This window comes from Natrix helvetica (assembly GCF_964273705.1).
Source record: "Natrix helvetica genome assembly, chromosome: 3".
Lineage (NCBI taxonomy): Eukaryota > Metazoa > Chordata > Lepidosauria > Squamata > Natricidae > Natrix > Natrix helvetica.
The window spans coordinates 120,970,472-120,993,985 of record NC_138549.1 but is presented as its reverse complement, the minus strand read 5'-3'; the positions used below and the strand labels follow the sequence as shown (position 1 = coordinate 120,993,985).

General features: G+C 40.0%; 1 protein-coding gene across 1 annotated transcript; it reads right to left on the bottom strand.

Moving 5' to 3' along the window:
* Nucleotides 1-16,396: 16,396 nt before the first annotated feature.
* LOC309390089 (galanin receptor 2a-like) lies at nucleotides 16,397-17,407 on the bottom strand (the record flags this gene model as incomplete). Its single annotated transcript, XM_081949168.1, has 1 exon — nucleotides 16,397-17,407. The coding sequence occupies one exon, from the start codon at nucleotides 17,405-17,407 to the stop codon at nucleotides 16,397-16,399; it is 1,011 nt and encodes a 336-aa protein (XP_081805294.1).
* Between the last annotated feature and the right edge of the window lie 6,107 nt (nucleotides 17,408-23,514).

Here is a 23,514-nt window from a genome sequence, read left to right as displayed (position 1 = left end):
CAGTGGCGCCGCATAATGGAGTGAGCTCCCATTACTTGTCCCAGCTCCTGCCCACCTAGCAGTTTGAAAGCATGTAAAAGTGCAAGTAGAAAAATAGGGACCACCTTTGGTGGGAAGGTAACAGCACTCTGTGCGCCTTCAGCGTTTAGTCATGCCAGCCACATGACCACGGAGACATCTTTGGACAGCCCTGGCTCTTTGGCTTTGAAACAGAGGCTTTGAAACAGAGATGAGGACCGCCCCCTAGAGTTGAGAATGACTAGCACATACGTGCGAGGGGAACCTTTACCTTTTATTATGATCCAATTATACAACTGGTAGTTGGTGTTCTCTTTCCATAGCAGAACTAGCTAGGGAACAGTTCCCTCTCCAATGGTGGTATCTAAATTGTTCCCAGAAGGTAGGAAGAAGAACGGCAGAGATCAGAAATGAAATCAAAGATTATGCAATGTTCCTTCTCAGGGTTAAGTGCGAGAATGGAGGTTTCTGACGATTTGAATATATTGATTATATAGGCCAAAATTATGCCGAAGCCTCCGCTTCTCAAATGTTGATTCTCATTTAGCAAAGGATGTTCTACTTTGCTTATTTATTTGGAGCATCTCAAATATTCCTCCACCACCAGCCCTTTTAACTGACTGCTTTGTAGGAGTTCAAAGAAGGTCCACTTCAGAGAACTCGCTCTTTGAATCTTTCTGATCTGTTAATAAGATTTGCATTGCAGCTGGCTGGTATTTTGCTCAATTGTAGGGAGAGTGAGAGAGGTATTAAGCAGTAGCTGAGCAGTTATGCCCAGCTGTCTCCTTTAGAGTGATTTTAAAAAATCTGATACAAGTTCCAAGGCACTTTCTTGTCCTACAATTAATTTCTTTAGGGTTAATCAAAAAGTACTGTTAACATCTTAGGGATTCTCAGACTCTATATACTGGAACATCATTCAGCTTCTCCAATTTGTACGGCAAGCGTGTGCATCTTCGATTAACCCATCAGCCATGTTGGTCTGAAGCATATACTTCCGAAATGGGTGGGTTCAGGGCCTATTTTGGGAGAAGATTCAGGGAATATAAGGAATAATGTCAGGAGTGCCATGAAGGTTTAAGGCATCTATTTTATCCCCAGTGTGAATGAAAATTCAAGGATTTGGCCACTCTTGCTCTACTGGGACATGATGGCCACAGAAAGAATGGTGGGAGCTGTAATTTCACTCCACTGCTGTGAAGGACAAGGAGTTTGCACACTTAACAACATGTGAGATCATATGAACCAATTGGTCCATGACAGTTGTGATCCAAAAGTTCCTCTGCTTAAAATATCTCATATACCTGAAATAAGACACTTTCCACTGTAAATAGGAATAACAACAGGATATTGCAAACTTCTGTAGAAGCCCAGTGTCCTAATTATTACTAGACATGATGTCTTTCAGGTAATTTCCGACAAAGAGCCACAGTGGCACAGTGGTTAGAGTGTAGTATTGCAGGCAACTTCTGCTTATTGCTTACTGCCTGCAATTTGGCAGATCAAATCCCACCAAGTTTAAGGTTGACTCAGCCTTCTATCCTTCTGAGGTGGGTAAAATGAAGACCCAGATTGTTGGGGGCAATATGCTGACTCTTTAAACCGCTTAGAGAGGGCTGTAAAGCTCTGAAAAGCTGTATATAAGTCTAAGTGCTATTGCTAAATATAACCATCAAGTAAATTGGAACAAGGCAGATTAACCCAGGAACTGGAATGAAAGAAGAAAGCCCTATCTATGGATCAAATATGCCTTTATTGATTACATTATTGCACCAACAGAGATGTGATAACAGAATTAGGAGAAAATACATGCAGTGTCCTTTCTTACCATTTTGGCTGTGTTGGATCCAGTTTATGGTTGTCTAAGTGGTTTTACTTTGCCACTTATCTTCATAAAACCCATTCTGTGCTAGTGGTTGTCTTACCCATAAATTAGTCAACATTTTTTAAAAAAAGTTCAATAGTGGGGTTCTTTTGGTGCTTACTGAAAATTGCTGGATTTAGGCAGCTGATAATGACTGACAGTATGCTCAGTCCTGATCCTCTTTTGACCCCCCAACTAGTTGGTGAAATTAACTTCAGCTAGAAATTCTTGGACCGAGGCTGGAACTATTATGTAAAACTACCCAGCCCATATGCTGAATGGCATAAACTCAGGGACAAATCCTGAACGATTTACAATGAATGAGAGTTCTATTTTTCACTTTGCTTTTGTCTGTGAATTATATCCCCAAAATATAACTTGCACAGCTATATGGTCTTCCAACCCTCAAAAGAAATTAATTTCTTTGTCTTAGCGCTATGCAGACATTTCTCTCACCCTCCCTGTCCTTTTTCAGAATGAAAAGCTTCCAAAGGAGACAGTGGGAAAAATTGTTGCCCAAATACTGAATGAGCAGAACGTCTGTGCATGCTGGTTGTACCCCGTCTTCTCTCTGTGCATTGCTGACACCAGTAAAAGTGCAACTGGTGGATATTATTTACTCTGCAGTTCTCTGTACTGCATATTTGTAAAAGCATGGTGAAGCATGTCAGAACAGTCTGGTGAGTGGAAGAGCAAGAAAACCTACATCATGCAAACTGGTGCTCCATGGAGTAAAGATGCAATGCTTGCGAGAGAAAGATATCCGACATAGAAATCAGCTTTTTAGGTGGGTGAAAGTACTGAATCGCAGTCCCATAGAATAGCTCTGAGTTGTAATGAAAACAGTGACAATTTTTTAAAGGCAATCTTTCGAAGACATGAAGTAAGGCTGTTGAACATGCAGTCTATTGCCCAGATCAAAACATCATCTACTTACCTAACTTTCTTACAGACCCCCAGCATGTTTTTACCTATCTCATTTTCTTTTTCCATTCAAAGCTCTTTTTATTTGCATGGCAATGACTTTTATCTCTTTTATGCTATGATATTCTATGTTGAATGTTTGATGTAATATGGTTTCTATTGGATTGCCTTAAATTGAAATAAATGATTCCTTTTATTTAAATAGCATGGAAGCGAGCATAATTTGTCAAGGTTATTAGATGCCGATTACAAAATTGGAGAGGACAAGTTGGAAAAATCATTTCAGGGAAGACAATGGTGTTATATTGCATATACTGAAAAGAAGCAGATTGTGGAAGAAACCTTTCGGAGACATAATTACTATTTTTCCTCCTTGTTTCTGGGGTATGTACAAAAACTTTGAACAAATCCTGAAAGAATAAACATTTGCATATTCATCCAAACGTAATTAAAATGTATAACATAATTCAATGGGTGGCTACCTGGACATACAATCAAGTACAATAGCTTTAACCTAGGTACAGAGCCTAACCTAAGAGCAGATGTCAATTAAGAGCTGTCCAATTATTATAATTAGACTAAACGTGGAGGCAGAATTTAAATGATATGAAACCAGGACGGAGAAGTTCAGTTTGTAACATTTTCTATCCTTAAAGGAAATACATGTAGAGAAAGGCCCCTTTGACACAATTTGTGTTGACACATAGATTTTGAATGTGCTTGAAACAGGACAAGAATAAGATACAACACTTAGTAGTATTTGAAACCAGAGACAACAACTTTGAATTTCAAATGAGATGGTGTGGACTTGAAAGTTTTCCAAAACTGGAAAACATCCGTACATCCGTCTCAAGTTTGAAATACCTCAAAATTACCCAAATAGTCTCTTTTAAATGCAAAACAAGTGATTGAAGCTGAAAGCTGCTGTTTTCAACTCAAAATGGAGCATTTTGAAATAAAAATTGTTCTAATTGGAAAGGTTTTGCACAAGTCCAGAATTACTGGGTAATATCAGCTATGACTTGTAATGTATTATTAACAAAGGCCAGTATTTCTATTTTTCCTTAAAAGTAGGACTGGTAAAGACAAGGTGAAGAGACAGTGGCGAAGAGAGATCCTGATGCAAGACAGTTTGACTTTAAAGCTTCTTATCCTCCTGATAAGGGGGCACAATGGCTCAGCAGTTAAAGAAGCTCAGCTTGTCAGTTGTAAAGCTGACAGCCTAGGTTCGAGACCCAAGCACTGTGCAACAGGGTGAGCTCTCATTACTTGCCCCAGCATCTGCCAATCTAGTAGTGCATGCAAACATGCAAACGTGAGTAGATAAATAGGTACCACTTTGGTGGGAAGGTAACAGCATTCCATGTACCTTGACATTTAGTCATGATGGCCACAAGACCACAAAAATGCATTCAGACAATGCTGGCTTCCTCAGTAAGAAGGTGATGAGTATCGCCCCTAGAGTTGGACATGACTGGACAGGGGAAATATTTACCTTTGCTTTATCCCCCTAGGTAAATTAAAATCTTAGGGCTTGAAAATTCATGTTGTATAACAAAATTGTTGAACATCTTTGAGGCTGTTCAGTGTACACTTTAAATCATTGAGAGGTTTAAACTTTAAATCATTGAGAGCAATGTGGTCTTGGACAACTGACACTACTGAATTCATACAGGTCAGTGTGCAATAATATTCAAAAGGACTGTGGCTGCCTGCAAATTGCTGTGTTTCTGTTCATAAAAAAACTTAACTTGTTATTTGGCTTTACAACATGTTCATTGACTGTGTAAGAAGCACATACATACATACATACATACATACATACATACATACATACATACATACATACTGCTGGCATTGGGAAGAAAAGTAGGCACCATAGAAGACTGGTATTGAAATAAAGAACATGAAAGAATAAGAAAAACAAACACAAAAGATTTGAAAAGCAGCAACTGGAATTATATTTTAAAAGATCTATATTCTCTCCCTCTAGAGTGCTTGGTATTTATATTTATAATGTCAGGTTCCAAGTAATGCATCTATCACATATTGAACTCTGGGGTATAGAGTAATGGCCTCCCAATTGGATATTTTAGATCGTACAATCTCTCTGCACGTAGTCAATGCAATGCACATCAATAATTAAACACAAAGCTATGGATCTCACTTGCTCTAAAATGTTAAGATGACTCAAGAAATGTGTTTCAGGATGGTATCAGGAGCTGTTGTTGAGAAAACAGAATCAAAGAGAGAGATCATGTTGTAACCTAATGTAGAATATCAAGGAAAACCTTGGTCCTATGAGGAGAGTCCATGAAACCAGTCCCCCTGCCCCCTTCATTTTTAAAGCAGCATTTTGACATACTGCTTAAATCCTAGTTTTCAGACACTCATTCTAGAATGATAATGTAATACAGTGTAGCAAAAATCTAGAAGATGGTAGTTTTCTAAACCAGTGGTCTTTAAAGTTGGCAATTTTAAGACTTGTGGACTTCAACTCCCAAAATTCCACAGCCAAGCGGCCTGGGAATTCTAAGAGTTGAAGTCCACAAGTCTTAAAATTGCCAACATTTAGACCCCTGCTCTAATCCTAGCAGTAAAACAATGTGAAGAATAGTTTGTTAAAGTAACACAATTCCACTATAATACTAATGCAATGCAGACTAAGAATTCAAATCACTCAGTACAGAAACTAAAATCATATTCTCCAAATGACATTGGGATCAAAACAGAAGCTTACAAAATTTAAAGAAGGGGAAAAGAACTTGAGCCTGGCACTCAAAAAAAAAATCAATTTTGGTGCCAGATGAACTGTTACAGAGAGAAGTACTTGTTTTGTGTCTTTGTGTTGGCTGCTGGCAACTGTTTTCTTGGCAAGATTTTAGCAGTTGCCTGCTTCCTACGGCTGAGAGGGAGTGACTGGCTCAAGGTCACTCAGCGGTCTTAGTGGGACTAGAACTCACAGTCTCCTGGTTGCCTTAATCACTGTGCCAAACTGCTTCTCAAGGAAGTAGGGTTACCACTAAAAATCCCTTTCTCAAGTTATCATCCTTAGAACTCAACAGAGAGGTCATATGAGCAAGACTGTGCACATGTTTTTAAGGCAAAAATAGGTACATAAACAAAAAGCATCATTACACAAACAGTCCTTTGCATCGAGTTTGGAACAAATCAGCTGCTTGGGTAGCTGAGATACTTTTGACTAGATGATTGGGTACATTTGGGGGGGGGGGGGATAATTACATTTGTACTCAATGAATGATCCAGGACAAAATGTATTAAAATCCAGATTTAAAATTTCTCTGATCTTGGATCTTGCAGGTCAGGAAGAGTGTTCTGATCTGTAGTTTTCCAGATTTTCAATGGGAATTCTCAGCTTGGAAAGCTCCTAGAGAGTCCGTGTCTTGGATGGGATTTGGGAAAGGAGATCAGAATCCAAAGGATTCTACGTGTTGATCTTAATCTATTAGCACATTTCCAACCTGAGACAGGATTTTAACTGGTCATATGAGATGAACAGCCCCAAAATAACTCCATGAGTTCAAAGGGATTCACTCAAAGTATGAATTCTACTGCACATAAACATGCAGCTTTTCAGCCTGCCAAATTCAATTACAAAACTAGGCAGTATTTATCATCGCATAAAACCTATTAACAATTGTGGTTTAGACATTTATAGATACTGATACTTATTACACACAAGCTGAAAGCTCCAATTCAGAATCTGTAAGATTGAATGAAAGTAGAGAAGGCAAAATATCACAATTAAGGCCCTTAAAAATAAGTAGCTGCTAACCAAAAAGAATAAGGAGAATTTGAACCACACATAAAACTGAACATATTAAATATTGTGGGCAAATAATTAAGAAATATTAAACATTTCTAGGAAAACGCATCAATATGAGACCCACAGCTTATGCAGTTCCCAATTGGCCTTGGCTGATCTCTGGAAATTTAGCAAAGTCAGACTGCATTAGCACTTGTATGAGAAACCACTATTCCCCCCCCTCCCTTCAAAATACTGGGCAATGTTATGAGGCAGAAAAAAACCTGACAGAAGTTTGATCACTTAATCATGGCTGCCATCTTGACTTTTTTGACCACATCCTATGAACATCCTTGCAAAGCAAGGGAATTGAAATAAAACATTCTGGGAGAAGACCAGAACCGCTCCCGACACAATTTGTAAGAGTGTAACTTTTAATTAAAACCCATGACATTCATCTGCACTGCAGACCTGAATCAATTTGAAACATTAAACATACTGCCAAGCAGAAATCTAGCATTGAAGTGGAAACTAGCTCTTAAGAGGGTGGGATGTCAAAGAATTAATTGATGAGCATTTTTACTGGTGAAATGTGTTTGCATAAATATTTCATAAATGGCAAAGTTGTTGTGGCCAGGGTGGAACTACCTGGCTGCTGGCAATTCCAAAGGAGCTTTTGAAATTATGAAAGCATTTTGTGTGTGTGTGTGTGTGTATGTGTGAGGGTGAGACAGTAAAACCCATGAGGAGATTTGTTGAATTAAAAACAGCAGGAAGCATCAAAACTAAAGCCCATCCAAACATGCAAGGGGGAGGAGGAATGAAGAAAAATAAATAAAAGGTTCACCCAGTGAAGTTTTTCTCATGCTGTCTGCCACTGTGGGCCACTAATTAAGCATTTGCAAACAGCAGGGACGGCCTGCTTAAATAAACCTTGCTGCCCATGCTTTCATTTGTAAAGTAGGAGAAAGCAATGTTTGGCAAAGAAGATTATAGGCACGTGCACGTATGCTATTCCATTGTCTTCGTTTCAACATAGCTTTTTAAAACTAAAATTTGATATAAATTGGATTGACCACTTGAGGTGAGAGAAGAGGCTGCCAATGAGTTATGGTCAGTGAATCCAGAGGGCAACAAAGAATTATAGTAGCAATTTTTCTGTCTCTCTCTGCTGCCATCTGGTGGTCATCGGAAGGTCTGGTAATAATAGATTCACTCAAGAAGTTGTTTACTTAGAGGTAAACTTATTTATTTATGTATTTTTTTAAATGGATGGATGGATGGATGGATGGATGGATGGATGGATGGATGGACTGACTGATAACATGCTAAGCTACTTTAAGCAAAGATTCCTTAAAGAAATGGTACATCATGCCTTACAGAATAGTAAGCCATTTTTTATATGGAGATGTACTGTAACAGTGCATACCTGGGATGTGACAGTGCATACCTGGGATGTGCGCCATCCAGCTCCCTCCAGACTTCAGAGGTAGTTCTAAGCCCTTCTCCCACCTTCCTGACTGCCCTCTCTCTCACACTCTTTGCTAGGTTTCCATCAGCTACTTTATTCCTGAGAATAGCTCCGTCTGTACTGGTTTACTCAAGAGAAAGAAGGTGACACATCTGTCTTCTGGCAGTAATTTAGCTGGGCAGAAAGATTCAGTGAGAATGGAACCATTTGTTCTGTATATCTAAGTGAAACAATAAGATTTGAAGTCCAAAGCAGGAAGCAATGAAAGTAACGATGACTCTGAAGGGTTTTTCTGGCATTGTGTGACATTCAGTACCCATAGAAAGAATAAGGAAAAGCCCTCTCGGTCATAGGATAACAAAAGCAGCACCTCACAGATCCTTTACCAGAAAATAAAATCAAATTTCTAATTCAGATCCAGCTTCTATTAGTTTATTATTATTATTATTTTCTTAGATTTTTAGACTGCCCCTCTCCCAAAAAGGGACTCGTTTCCATATTGCTGGATATATTTCTAGGCTCTTCAGTCCCAAACTGGTTATGGCTTGGAGGCAGCCTGAGTGAAGATTCTTCACTCCTTCAGGAAAGCCATAACAAAGATAAAAAGGAATCTGCTCCTCTCCTTTCTTGAGAGAGAAGAATTTTTCTATGCCTGGTGAGAGGCTGAGAATTTGATTCTCCTGGGCTTTGATGTTCGCTGACTGCTACCTAGATGGACTTCTTAGGTTTGATTGTCAGATCACATCCATTGCTTCCTTTAACTCTTTCCTGTCTGAACTTTTGGGGAAGAAAGATTTCTCCATAGACCACTGATGTAAATACTGCAGATGCGGGCAGGATTCACCTGATCTGTCGTAAGGAAGTTGAGAGTAATGGCAGTGTCACAAGTCCTGCCTCAAGACGTTGCACCCAGGTATGAAATGGACGAGGCTTGTAGTGGGGTGCCACAACGATGGTCTCCCTAGTCTGAGGAAACAGTAAGCACCTCCAGCTGCCCTTGGTTGTGCATCTCTGCAGCATCCATGCTCTTCATAGAGGGGAGAAAAACTTTGCCGAGCTGATCAATTGCTGGGATCTGTAGAATTATGGCTGGCTCTTAAATGGCAATACTGATTGCTCAGATTTTAGCTATTAAACTAAAACCATTAGTTCTCCTCCCAAGGTGACCAACTCAAACTGGGAGAACCACAGCCTGATCTTTTCTGAAGGGAGGCAGATGGAGAGGCTTGGGAGTCACCTTTCTGGTCAGAGTTCTACCAGGGGTGGGCTGCTACGGATTCGCCAGGGTTCGAGAGAACCATTAGCTAATGTTATGGCCAGTTCGGAGAACCTCCAAATCCTACCCCTGGCTGGCCCTACCCACCTCACCCTCCCACCCCTCTCCTCCCAGGAGTCTCCACGCGGCCCATTTTGATGTGAGGTCAGTGCAGGGCCAACACAGAGGCTCAAGGAGGAGGAAAAACGGGCCTCCTGGCAGTTCCGGGGAGGGCCTCCCGAACCCGGGGGAGGAAGTTTTCGCCCTCCCGGAAGTAAAGCCTTCAGAGGAAAGCCTTCGGAGCCTGGGGAAGGCAAAAACATCCCTCCCCGCTGTGCTGCAGGAGGCTTACTAGACCACGCCCACCAAGCAAGTAGGCAGAGAACCCATTGCTGAAATTTCTGAAGCCCACCCCTGAGTTCAACCTTCTCCAGGGGTCTTGAATGGAATGAAGGCACAAGGCAACTCTTTCAGTCATTGTCTCTGATGCTCACTCAGATGAGAGAGAACATGTCCACCTCACAAACAGTGAGAAGGTTATGGTAAGGGTATTCAGACTGCAGCTACAGAGGGCCATGTATACATTCTTGGAATCCATTCAGAGGTTCACTACAATAAAGAGGGCTCCTACTGCATAGGAAATGGGGAACACAGTTACCAGAAGAAGTGATAGAAAGGCACAACTCTTAGCCAGCTCGGAGTTCAAAGGTGGTTGTAGGTCTGGTGTTACTCCAATCTTCCCATCTCGTAGCAAATAAACGAGTGACTCAAACCAGGCTTTTATACACATGAGATTCGCTTGTAGCTCAGTATGTTGCCTGAACGCAAAAGAATGTTTTCTAAAGCAAGGTCTGTAGCTTAATGTGTTTTGTGAACCCAGATAATTGTGGTTTATTCAACAAACTATGTCTCACTATATCAAGGGAGTACAACCAATATTACCATATTTATGAGGCAGGGAGTTATCTTTCTATGCCCAATAGGCTTGTCTCTGCATCCCACTTCTTTTGGAAGTAGGAGATAAACAACGAAGAAGGCAATCAATCATGTTGCCATCTCTTTGACTAAGCAGATTTTTTTAAAAATCGTGATGTCCAACTTTTGTACCAGTTTGGTAATATTCAGATGTATTCTTCATTTATCAGAAACGTCCATCTTGCTGAAGAAATTGGTTTATATTTGCATTTGATTAATTTTTTTCCATTCTTTAGCTATTGAGATAACCACTGAAAGCTCAATGCCATCAGAATTCCTTGCAGAGAGGTCGCTGTTAATACTTTCAAGCATTGGCAATTTATGTTCAGAGAACAATAATTTAACATTAAGATTAAAGTGCTGCTTTGTGCTCAGAATTCCACCTTACATTCCTGTTTTATTAAGAAACTTTTCTAAAATGCAGCAGCGACATCTAGCGGCCAGCTCAACAAACAATTTTCTCTTTGCATCCATAACCATGATAGCTTGGGTAGATTAGCCTTAGAATCATAGAATCGTAGCATTGGAAGGGACATTGGAGGTCTTCTAGTCCAACCCCCTGCCCCATCCCAATCAAATGTCCAATCTGTTTTTGAAAACCTTCAGCGATGGGGCATCCACAATCCCAGGAGGCAAGCTATCCCATTGATTAATTGTGCTTACTGTCAGAAAATTTCTCCTTACTTCTAGGTTTGGGTCTCTCTCCACCCATTACTTCTTGTCCTGCACTGTGGTGTCCCAGAAAATAAGTCAATCCCATCCTTTTTAGGACAGCTCACAAATACCGGAAGACAGTAGTCTTGCCCCTCCAATTCTTCTCTTCAATAGCCTTTCTTGAAAGGAAATGCGAAAGGGGGAGGAGGGTGCTTTAAAAAGTCAAGGTGGCAGTCCCAACCATACATTTAAGCCTCACTACCTCTCTATGTGTGTTATCCATGCAACACATGTAAATAAGGGGCAGGGCTCCAATTGCACAATCACAGCTGGGCTGGAGCACAGTTCCACTTATGAGCAGGACAGAATGTCTATTAATACATTGGCAGAACATCATCAACAGAATAAATTAATTATAACCCACTCTGCCCAGTGGGCAAGATTTATAAACTGTGTGTCAGACCTGTAGTTATATTCCTTTTTAGGATCTTTGGCCTGCCACACTCTCTGTTATTTCATTATGCTGTTTCATTAGTGTAGTAATTGGGAGGGGGGAATAGAAAGGAGTAGAATTGTGGAATGCGTTGTTGTCATTCCTTTCTAGAAGCCCAAGGTCATCTTTTGTCTCCACACCTCTGCACCTGACCGGAACTAGCTGGGTGGCTGAAGAATGCCAGCGTGGCTGAAGAAGATTGGACCATGTGATGGATTTATGGGTGTGGGGATAAGATCATGAACTTTCAACTGGGTGGAATCCCAGGAAGCTTTTAGATTTGGGATTTCCACAGATGTGCCAACATGTCTGTCTTATTAAATTGGAACTTTAAGGATAGCTCTGCCTTGGACTCTGATTTAATTCTGCATGATATTTGGAACGCTGACATTGTGTTGCAAACAATGTAATCTGACAATTGGTTTCCTTGCTTGTTCCCATGGATCATGCTTCTGATTCTGTTTTCCTAAATATATGGTCTGCCTTGTATCTTTCACAACGTGGAAATAATATGTGGACATGTGTATGTCTAGAATTATAACAAATTCATGGGTAATATTAAAATGTTACATCCTGATCACATCATGCATTGAGTATAAAACCAAGTCTCAGCTTTTTCTTTTATTATGTTGCTTAAAGTTTTTTTTTCTAAAAAGGTTATGGCTTTATGCAGAAAGAAATTGCAGAAAGAGAGTTGATGATTAGGAAACCAAAAAAAACAACCACATAGGAGTCTGTGGAAAGCCGGAGGTGGCAGAGAGGTAAATCACTCTATCTGTGGGATGAAAACTATGAGCATAACTTGGGTGCAACAGAAGGCTCAGCTGGATGTTTATTTCTAAATGGCTTCCAGCCTTCTCCTCAATTACAGTAACTGGATTAATTCGGGAATAGCAAAGATCAACAGATCTTCGAGACAACTTGGCGCATTGGTTAAAGTATCAGATTACAAATCAGGACAATGTGACTTCTAGTCCCGCCTTAGGCACAAAGCCAGTTTGGTGACCTTGGGCCATTCTCTTTCTTTCAGCCCTAGGAAGGAGGCAATGGAAAACCATGTCAGAACTTGAGCTCAGTGAAGTGACTCATGCTATGGATGTTCTTTCCCATTGCCTGGAGGCCTCTCTGCATCTGGGAATGTATTGTCTTAATTGGGATTGCACTACCCCAGACAAATCCAGTGCACAATCTGGGGGGGGGGGATGTCTCCTGGATTCCCAGCTCTTGCTTGAAGAGCAGGTGGCAGATATTTAGTAGAGTCTTTGCTCAACTTTGCATGGTGTACCAGTTACAGCCTTTCCTGGATAGGGAGTCTCTCATGCCCTGATCATTTCCCAGTCATTGGACTTTATAATGTGCTTTACATGGAGCTACTCTTGGAATGTATCCAGAAGCAATTTTGGGCACCCCAAAGACAGTTCAAGTAACCCCTGCTATTCAAGCTGCCTTGGTGCCGGTTTGCTTCTGGATCCAGGTCAAAAGCAACCTACTCTCTAACAAGCAGTTTGGCTTCAGGAAAAAAAAAATCCTGCAATATGCAACTCTTACCTTGCAAAAACATATGGACTTCACAACTTGATCAGGGCAAAGCAATAGACGCAATTTATATAGACTTCTGTAAAGCCTTTGATTCAGTAGTACACAACAAACTACTCCATAAACTAAAATCACCAGTTCCCTGCATAAGTGGATAGCTGCGTTCCTAGGCAACAGGCAACAAGTAGTCAAAATAGGAAACGCCCTATCAAACCCTGCACCTGTTAACAGTGGTGTCCCCCCAAGGTAGCATTTTAGGAGCCACACTCTTTATACTTTACATAAATGACCTTTGCGATCATATTATTAGCAACTGCGTTCTCTTCACTGATGATGTAAAACTATTCAATACCATTGACAATGCTGCTACCCTACAAAAAGGCCTTGACTATATGTCAGAATGGTCAAACAATTGGCAACTTCAAATCTCAGCCAACTCTGTCTTACTCAGCTCTGTCTTACACATTGGCAAAAAAAAATCAAAACACAAAATACAAGCTGGCAGATGACCCCCAACTCTGTCAAGGACCTCAGAGTACTCATCTCAAATGAAGTTTGTGCCAAAGCTCACTGTAACAGCATTGCCTAGGGCAGGGGTGGGGAACTGTGGCTCTTTTGCGACTTGTGGACTTCAACTCCCAGAATTCCTGAGGTAGCTATGTTGGTTCTGGAATTCTGGGAGTTGAAGTCCACAAGTCGCAAAAGAGCCACAGTTCCCCACCCCTGGCCTAGGGCATACAAAACTTTTGCTAAATCAATTCTTGAATACAGCTCATTTGTCTGGAACCTGCACTGCATATCAGATATAAATACAATCGAACGAGTCCAGAGATATTTCACAAGAAGAGTCCTCCACTCCTCTGCTCGCAACAGAATATCTTATGCCACCAGACTTGAAATTTTGGGCTTAGACAACTTAGAACTTCGCCATCTCCGATCTGACCTAAGCATTGTATATAAAATTATATGCTACAATGTCCTACCTGTCAATGAATACTTCAGCTTCAACCGCAACAACACACAAGCTCACAATAGATACAAACTTATGGTAAATTGCTCCAAACTTGATTGCAGAAAATATGACTTCAGTAACAGAATTGTCAATGCCTGGAATGAACTACCTGACAATGTGGTTTCTTCCCTAAACCCCCAAAACTTCAACCTTAGACTGTCTACTGTTGACCTCACCCCATTCCTAAGAGATCTTTAAGAAGCATCCTACCATCCCTGTCCTAATATTCCCTTGTATTTGTATCCATTTCATGTATTCATGATTTGTTTATACATATATCTGTTATCTAATTCATGCTTGACGAAATAAATAATAAATAAATAAAAAGTTTTGGTTATGATCTTTAAAGCCCAGCATGGCATGAGGCCAGATTATCTGCAAAACTGATTTTGCCCCATTACATCCAGTCCATTCTATCCAGTCAGGCAGGGAAGGTATGCTGCAGACCATGTCAGTTAAAGAATGTGGACTGTGGGCTTCAGGAAGAGAGCCTTCCCTGCTGTTGCACCTTCCCTTTGGAACATTCTCCTCCCAGAGGAGAGGCAGGCCTCCACTCTCATGGACTTTTGAAAATGTCTAGAGACCGGGCTCTTCTTCGGGTGGGAGAAATTAACAGGGAGTGTAAACTCCATCATAATTACCCATGCTTCCTGCCAGGTTCCCATGTTAGCAGGCAGCATAGGCAATGGGGAAGCCAACAGGGAAGTTCACAAGTTGCTCTGTGAAGTCTCCCTCACCTACACAACCTCCCCCAGTGCCTCTGCACTCACACTGTGCTGGTCACTCCTATATCCCGTGCACCTTTCCTGACCTGCTCCGTGCCCACCCAGTCCCACATGGCATTTCTTGTGCCTGCTGCCCCCCCCCCACACACACACACTCCTGGGCTTGCTTCTGTTCCTTGTCTCACTCTTGTGCATCCTTCCCCAACCCATCCCCCACTTCTTACATACTCTGCGCACATCCACATCCGGTTCTTGATCAGTGTTTCACTCTCACACACCCTCCCTGCCCCCTGCAAAGCCTCTCATACACCCTCAACACACCCTACCCAATCCTCGCCTTAACCTTTCAGTGATCCGTTACTACAATTATTTATAGTTGTTGTGATAAAGAGGGAAGTCACTTCTTAATATATTTCTTTTTCTTTGCTATATTCTGATTTTTTGACATTTCTTTTTTCTTGTCTGCATCTTCTATTTTTTTTTCTTTTTAAAATGTGTTATCGGTTTTTACTGCCATACTGTAATTTTCAATAAGGTTGCTGTTTTAAAAAATTCTAGATGAATCACTCCAGCCTTCTCCAGATTAGAGCCCCTTCTGTCTTTTTCACTGTACAAGCTTGTGCCATTTTCCACTCTCCTTGAAGTAGGCATAGGCCTACTGCTTCTTTGTCATCAAGATAGATGGAAGAAGTCATATAATCCTATGAAGGACGCATAATATTTTTAAAGCATCATAGCTCACATTAAGAAGCTTTAGGTAGAGATGGCAGCTTTATTTCTCAGGAGCGAAGAACTCTTCCTTCTTAGGCTTTCATTCCATTACTGGTTATAGCCAGAATCAAAGTGGACAGATTTAGAGATGGTTTTTTTATGAACAGTACGCGTATCAGTGTGAGGCAGTAACAACAAAAGAGAAGTAAACCTAGGCAATCTTTTTCATCAGGATTAATTTGAATAATGCAAAATGGAGATGTGGATGTAAGGCTGAATTGTCTTAGGGGTAACCTGAATAACTAGGTTTTATTTGTCAGAGGGACTGCTGGTTCCCCATCTTCACAATAGTGGCTGAAATTATAGCTCTTAAGGGATGACTGCAGAGAAGTTTTCTTCCTGAGATCTCATTAGCCTATTTGGCAAGACACTGGATTTCTTAACTCAAATATTAAAGGTTATCCCAGGGACTCTTAATTCCCAATGCAGAAGCTTCAGTGCAATTAAAGTTGCCTCTAGAGGCCCCCTTCTGTTGTTGCAACTAGAACCATTTGAAGTGAACAAACATGTAATATTCCTTGGGAATGAATCAGTGTCCAATTAAGGGTACACAAACAACTCAGAAATAAACAAAGCAAAAGCAGCAATCTGTAGTTCAGGCAGGAAGAAAATTATCTAGAGACATTCAAACTGAGCAGCTCTCTCCAGATGCAGTAAAATATGTCATTGGTTGAATAACACGGCTCAAAAAGAAGCCATATTTAGGACCAATAATGAAATTAAAAGGTCATTGTTCCTTCAGAACTTTTAGGGAATGAAGCAACCAGAGCTGCAACAAACTAAAGATATCCCAGAACTGTCTTTTCCCAGATGAAGAAACCAAGTAAACTATTTTAAAATTGGTGCAAATTATGTTGGCTCTTGTGAAGGCTTCGTGGGAATCTTTCAGCTTGGCAATAATATTGTAACCCCGCGTCTTTGGTAATCACAACCTATGATGAGCTTCCCAAAGTATCTATCCTACCCAGGTGGATGGTGCTTAGCTGATTCTGTCTCTTCCTTGCCCTCCGAAAGAGATTCTTCAATCTAGCTCGGAATTGGAAGGAGAGACAAAAACAGATAAATGGATTAATGCAGCGATTTGCAAAGGCCAGGAAGAATGTCAGGTGGTACACTATATACCTACAAGCTGTGTTTAACAACTCTTCATACCTGATGAAGAAAATCACTAGCCAGTATGGAAGCCACATGATCACAAGTACTACCAAGTTGATCAAAATCATCACTGTAGCTCGCCAATTAATATGTAAGGTAGCAGCTATCTGAATGGATATTACTCTCCTCATCCTTAGGGCGAATATGATCCTGGAGTAGCAGATCATCATCAACAACATGGGAGGCAAGAATCCTATTCCTCCCAGGAGTCTTAAATAAAGGGTCATCTCTTTGTTTTCCACTTGGTTCACACAAAATATTTCCCCTTCTAGGGGGCTAATTTTATAATGAATCCAAACAGGAGTGGTGAACAAGAGGCCAACAATACAAATTAACACACAAACACCAACTATTTGCTTTAAGGAAATGGATATCACTCGCATTGGATGGATTATAGCAGTGTAGCGGAGGAGAGAAATAGTCAACATGCTATAAAAGGTGGCAAAAGAGATCCATAAGGACAAGCTGTGATTAGTGACACACAACAGGTATTTCAAGTGCCAGTTCTTGAGAAGGGAATTGCCAAACATCACCAGGAGGCTGTAGAAGAAGAAGAAGAGATCAAGAGCTACTATGTTCATGTAGAGAAGGTCAGTCAAGCGTGAGATGTGGCTGCCACTTTTTCTTTGGAGACCTCTGATGAGTACAGAGAGCAACAAGAGGTTCCCTGGAATGCCCAAGAGGAAGAAGACAGTATAAAAACAAACAAACACTGTCTTGCTGTGGGACAGGAAATGTTCACTTAAGCTGGAGCTAGTGTGGTTCCTTGAACTTGAATTTGAAGCCATAGTTGCAGGAGGTCTGATCTGTTACACGGCTTAGCAATAATTTAGCTTCCCTTCTTTTCCTGAAAACAAAACATGCGACAGTGAACTGAACTCAGAGCAACAGAATTTGGGATAATTTCAGTAGTGAAACTGTACTTCAAAGAACCAAATTTTCCAAGAGTTCTCTCATCTGTTTCATTTCTGTCTCTTGCTCTACTCTACAATACTTCTTCAGCTATTTTTAATAACGATATATAAGCTATTTTTCATTTTAAGATCTGTTGTATATTCCAATTTGGCTTGCATGCACTTCCTGAACATTTTGTGTTTATGGGTCAATGAAAACTTAATAAAAGGGGAAAAAATCTAATTTCATAGAGTGTAGCATCATAGAATGGATTGGATTGGTTTTAGAAATATAATCCAACTCTCTGTCTAGTGCAGGAATCTATCTCTACAGCATCTCTGACCAATGACCCTCCAGCTTTTGTTAAAACATCTCCAAAGAAGTGGATTCTATAACCTCACAAGGCAATCTGTTCTTCTGTTCTTACCCTTAGGATTCTTTTTCCAATATCCAATCAAAATATACTTCTATGTTATTTAAACCCAAGTTCTTGTACTGAAACAACATTGAACAATTCTGTTCTGTCTTCTGCACGATAGGTCTTCAGATTCTTCATGCTAAAACCTTATTCAATGGGTTCAACCATTCCTTGGTTTTTCCTTCCTTCTTTAACTACAACTAGGATGCTTTGAAGTCATGTGGCTTTTCAGCTCTGTGGTAAATGCAATATGGAAAAATGACTGTCACTTCAGTGCCTCCAATCAAACTATTAGGGTCGGTCTCATAATTTCACCCTCCTGCTTGGCGCCACTAAAAACAAGCTTCGACAGATGCTCATGCAAGAAAACAGAGTTTGGATTGTGCTCTGGAGCCTAGAAATAAGGTGCTCAGTTCATGGTGTTTATCAAATTAATACAATACAATACAATAGCAGAGTTGGAAGGGACCTTGGAGGTCTTCTAGTCCAACCCCCTGCCTAGGCAGGAAACCCTATACCGTTTCAGACAAATGGCTATCCAACATCTTCTTAAAGACTTCCAGTGTTGGGGCATTCACAACTTCTGGAGGCAACTTCTGTTCCACTGATTTGATTCCAAATCAAAGTTCAAGCATCCATAGGAGCCTATGTGTTATTATATCCCTAAAAAAATAGATTTTGGTCAAACATAAGCACAAAATTAAACATAGAATTAATGAAACTTAAATTTTATTCTTGCATCATTCTTAAATTGCATCTTGTGTCATTTTTATATCTGCCACCATGGAACAAAAAGTAAATCCCCCCCATACTGTATTCAGAACCCTGATTCCAGCAAATGTATGTGGAGTATAAAATGTCAGTATTTAATTATTATACACAGGAGACCATCGTGAGTGCTATCTATATTTTTTAAAATCGAGACATGCATTGTTTTTAAGATGAGACAGTCCAATATGGACAACATGACATCAATTCCAAGCTTGTTTCTACAACTTCTACCACCTTTTAGTTCTAATGCATCTCATTTTTAGCAAAAACTGTGCTGTTCTAGAGAACCTTGTTTACCCATCCCAGTGGTATTAACCTGAACAGGAGTCACTCTGTCTCCTGGTCTTTTCAAGCAAGAACTCCTACCTCACTGCTGGTGCCTGGGTTAGGTACCACTAGAAGAAAGTCAAGTGATGGCAAGTGATGTTGCATTGTTCAGGAGCAATTTCTTCACGAATTGTCCTCACTATTTATATTATTTTCGAACCACAAAAGATGCACACCCACAAGCACACCGCCAGGTGGGAATGCTGACTTGTTGGTGCTGACAGTTATTACCAAGGAAAACCTGCCTATCAGCAGCACCCATCGTTTGCACAAGCAGGCAGCTTATTTATAGATGCACCCATGCAGTTCGTCATCTGGAAATTGGGCTTGGTTTGTAATGTCGTTTTTCAAAGCTGATAGTCCTTGATGGTTCGAAACTGCAAGAGTTGTTTTAGTTTGCTATTGGCATCACCGCCTCCAATAATAGTCCTGGTCCTACTTCAAAGGATCTTGCTTGACAAAGACAACAAATATTTAATATGCTATTTAATGACGTCCAGGAAAGGGATGAGGTACTTAGCTCACCTCTATGTAAGTAGTCCCGTGATGTGCATTCTCTCTCATGTTTGTTATTTCATGACTCAAAGGTTAATATAAAAATTTAACAATTGTGTATTCCATTAAAATGCAATTTCCATGGGAGTGTAGTTTTTAGCTTGTAAAATCACATCTCTCATCAATACAGTAAAAGTCCTGTGTAGGTAATAAAAATCGTATGACCGTTTGCTTCTGACATTTAGTAATCTGCTGTTTTCAACTGTTATTAGATATAACTCTAATTATATAGGATATCATTTTGGGACCTGCTTTTTTTTTTTTTTTGCCTGTATCAAAAATTGCCTTAGCAAATAAATAAATGATCCTCACTGAAATCCACATCAAGCTCTGTACATTCTTCCTTTTGTCTAATTCTGATTTTTAAAATGAAAATCAGGAAAATGTATTTCTTCTCTAAAAACTAGAGGCAGATGTCTGGAAACCAAAAGGGATGTAATTGGAGAATACAAGTGTAGACATATAATCTGAACTCTAAATAAAAACTTAGTCATTTCATTCCTTTAATGTGGACAACCACCGGATTGAAATATCTACCTAGTAAACCTCAAGAATGTTACATTCTTGAGCCTTTTGTCATATTGCTGAATTATGCTTAGAAATAATAAGCTATTCTTGCTACTTATCTTGCTTTCCTTTTAATTCCAGGCATGTTACTTACAACAACATACAGATGTATGGTACCTTAGTATCTGATCCTCACAGTTCACTCCATTTCCCCCCGTATCTTTTTAAATATTTCATGTTATCAATAGCGTATATGACACTGAATCTCCAATTTTTCACCCATATCCTCTTTACGGCTTTGTATTTTTCGTGCGCAGACTGTATGTTCTGGGCAAATCTGAACACATTAAGCAGATCTTTCCTGATCCAGCCTCCTTCCTGCGTAATTCCCATTGTGTATGAGACAGATAAGATTCGTGCACCAGTTTCAGGAAAAAAAGAGGAAATAATCTCTTTCACAAATGCACTGCTGAACAAAAGGGTTGCAGGGAAGGACAAAGGAAACAGTATTCAAGAGCAGCACAAATGCTGCAATTAAAACTGTCAGGTGGAAAATAACTGCAGAAAGGCAATTGTGGGACGAAGAAAAGTTGTATCTTGATGGACTACAAGCACTGAGCAGAAGGTATGAAATTTAGAGATCTTTCCTAGGGCCTTAAAGCTCTTCAGAAAAAAACATGAAGCAAAGCCTCAGTAGTACTCTCAATGGGTAAGAGGCTGAGCTTTGAGCATTAATATTGATTTTTAAGAAGTACATCACTATGGGAGCACTATTGCAGTAGGTTTTCTTTTAAGAATGGCAAAAAGACTTGGGCCACCAATATAATTGTCTACCATGCACCTTAGCATCCTGTAAATACTGTGTTTCCCTGAAAATAGGGTCTTATTTTCTTTTTTGTGTGTGTGAAATTTTTTAAATTGATTTTTACAAATATTTTGGGGAAAAGGGTACATAAGTATGGAGAAAAATTTTGACAGCTACATCATACGGAAGGTGGTGCTCCCCCGGGATCTCATATCTCTCTCTTACTTTTGTATATATCAAAAGACAGGGTCTTATTTTCTTTTGACCCCACAAAATAAGGGCTTGGCCTTATTTTCGGGGAGGTCTTTTTTTTTTGTTGTTGCAGGAAGCAGCAAGCGTGGTCACCTCATGACTGCTGCTGCGTTGCAAATCATTTTCGGGGCTTATTTTCAGGGGAGGGGTTATTTTAGCACATGCCCTCAAAAGCCTCATTGGGCTTATTATCCGGGGAGGTCTTATTTTCAGGGAAACAGGGTAATATCAGGGATATTTGTGCTGACTAGGAAACAGCCAAAGATGCTGGTGTTTTGAGGGGGGGAGAGAATAATGTTCCTAAATTCAAAAGATCCATCTCCTCTATTCTGTTTCTAATGACTCCAGGCTTTTTCCACAAACATTTTACAGAGTTGTCACTTTATGCTAATGAGAAGTACTAGTGAGGACTTTTTTTTTGAGTTTTGACATTTTAAAAACAAAAAAAGGCATCGTGGAAATATATCCTCAAGTCTTCCTCAGTAGGTCCCCAAAACACATCCCAAAAGCTAGTACCATTTTATTGAGAGAAGCAGGAATACTTTCAGCACTTAGTGGTGATGATAAAAGACAACACATTTGAGGGAGAGTTGAATTAATGCGCTGGAACTGCTTGAATTTATTTGACTGAAATGGCAACTACTGTAAAGCTTTTTAGAGAAGGGGGGCAAAGACAATTGCACAATTTCACTGAACAAGTACTATTCCTTTATTCCACTTAGATCAGACCCAAGGCAGACTGTATGTCAAGGAAAGATGGAATACCAAATGCTGCCATTTGATCCAAAATTCCAGTGTCGTTTGTTTGGTTCAGTCAGTCACTTGGATCAACATAGTCCAATCAATCAATATAGTGATTTTGTAACCTAAAAAAAAATCTGACTAGATACCACCCAAAAGCAAATATTGAACGTACCTTATTTGTATTTGGGTTCCCAAGCATTGATGATTTATTTGTATACTTAAGGTAAAATAGTTTATTTGTACAGTAATGTATAGACTGCCAACTTCACAAGGATTTGAGGTTGTTTTGATTCATTTTTATTTCATTCATATAGGTAGGTAAGTGACTTGCTACAAGATTAATCACTAAAAACAACATAGTAATCAGAAATAATTAGGAAGCCCGAGTACTCTTTGATGGAATGTTTCAAGGCTTCCTAGAAAGTCCAAAAATGCTTTTACCTTGAATAGCCATGTGTTTTAAAGGGCAAGGGAAGTCACAGAGGTATGTTGCCAAGCCACTACCTTTATTACCAAGGGGTGGGCATTTTTTTTCTTAAAGATTGCAGAGGGACATCTGAATGCGCAGCAGAAATGGACTTGTGCATATCTGGATGCAAGCCACACAGTGCTTCGTCACGATTTAGATCCAGATGAAAACCAATAACCAATGCAGTATTTGCAACATTGTTAAATCTGTTACCCATGAGTAACTAAAACCACCACATGTATTTTAGACCCGTTGAAGTTTCCAAGTCATCTTCAAAACAACCCTATGCAGAGGATGTTACCGTGGTATGTGAATAGGAATCATTGTTGTCCTGACATTCTGGTACAAGGTGGCCCATAATTGGCGCAGTTTTTGTGATTTCCACCTCCTGCTCTAGCAGAACCAAATGAATCCAAGACAACTCCCAAATCTGTAAGGATGCAATATTCTCAAGAGGTAAGATCAGAGATAAAACAGTTCCAGAACCATCGCCAACTAAGAGTAATTCCATTTTGCAGGGTTTTAATCTGAATGCATTTAAACTAGAAGGCGCTTACAAACTCCAGGCCTTTTGTGGTATCCCCAATTCAGTCTGGAGTGGCAAAATAAAGGATAAATCTAGATATGAAGAGTATTTGAAATAAAAGTCCTATCTGCCATGTGAGCAAGACAAACAAACAAGGATGTGAAAGGGAAGCTCTGATAAGACTGCAGATTTTGGGGGGGAAGGAGAGAAGATAAATTTCAATCCAAAAATGCTGGATGTGACCATTAGGCTATTCAAAGAAAATCAAAACTTATTTTTCCATCCAAACTATCAGATTGTAATGCTTGCCTTCTCCATTTCTAGCCTGTTAATCAGTGTGGTAGGAATGTTTCCATTACTTGCATAAGCTACATATACCTATATACATACATTCTGAAAACCAATTTTTTTTGGGGGGGAGGGAGCATGAAAGTATCACTCTATTCTCTTATCTCCAAGAGCTTGAAACCAGGTCACTTGCTCTTAAAATATAATTCTGCATTTAATCGACTTGGAATTAACTTTATGCCTATTAACATCAGAACAACATGAAAAGTGAAACTGCTGCTCAACTTTCCACTCCCAGAATGGAAGCCTGGAAAGGGACAACTCATTGTCCCAACTTGC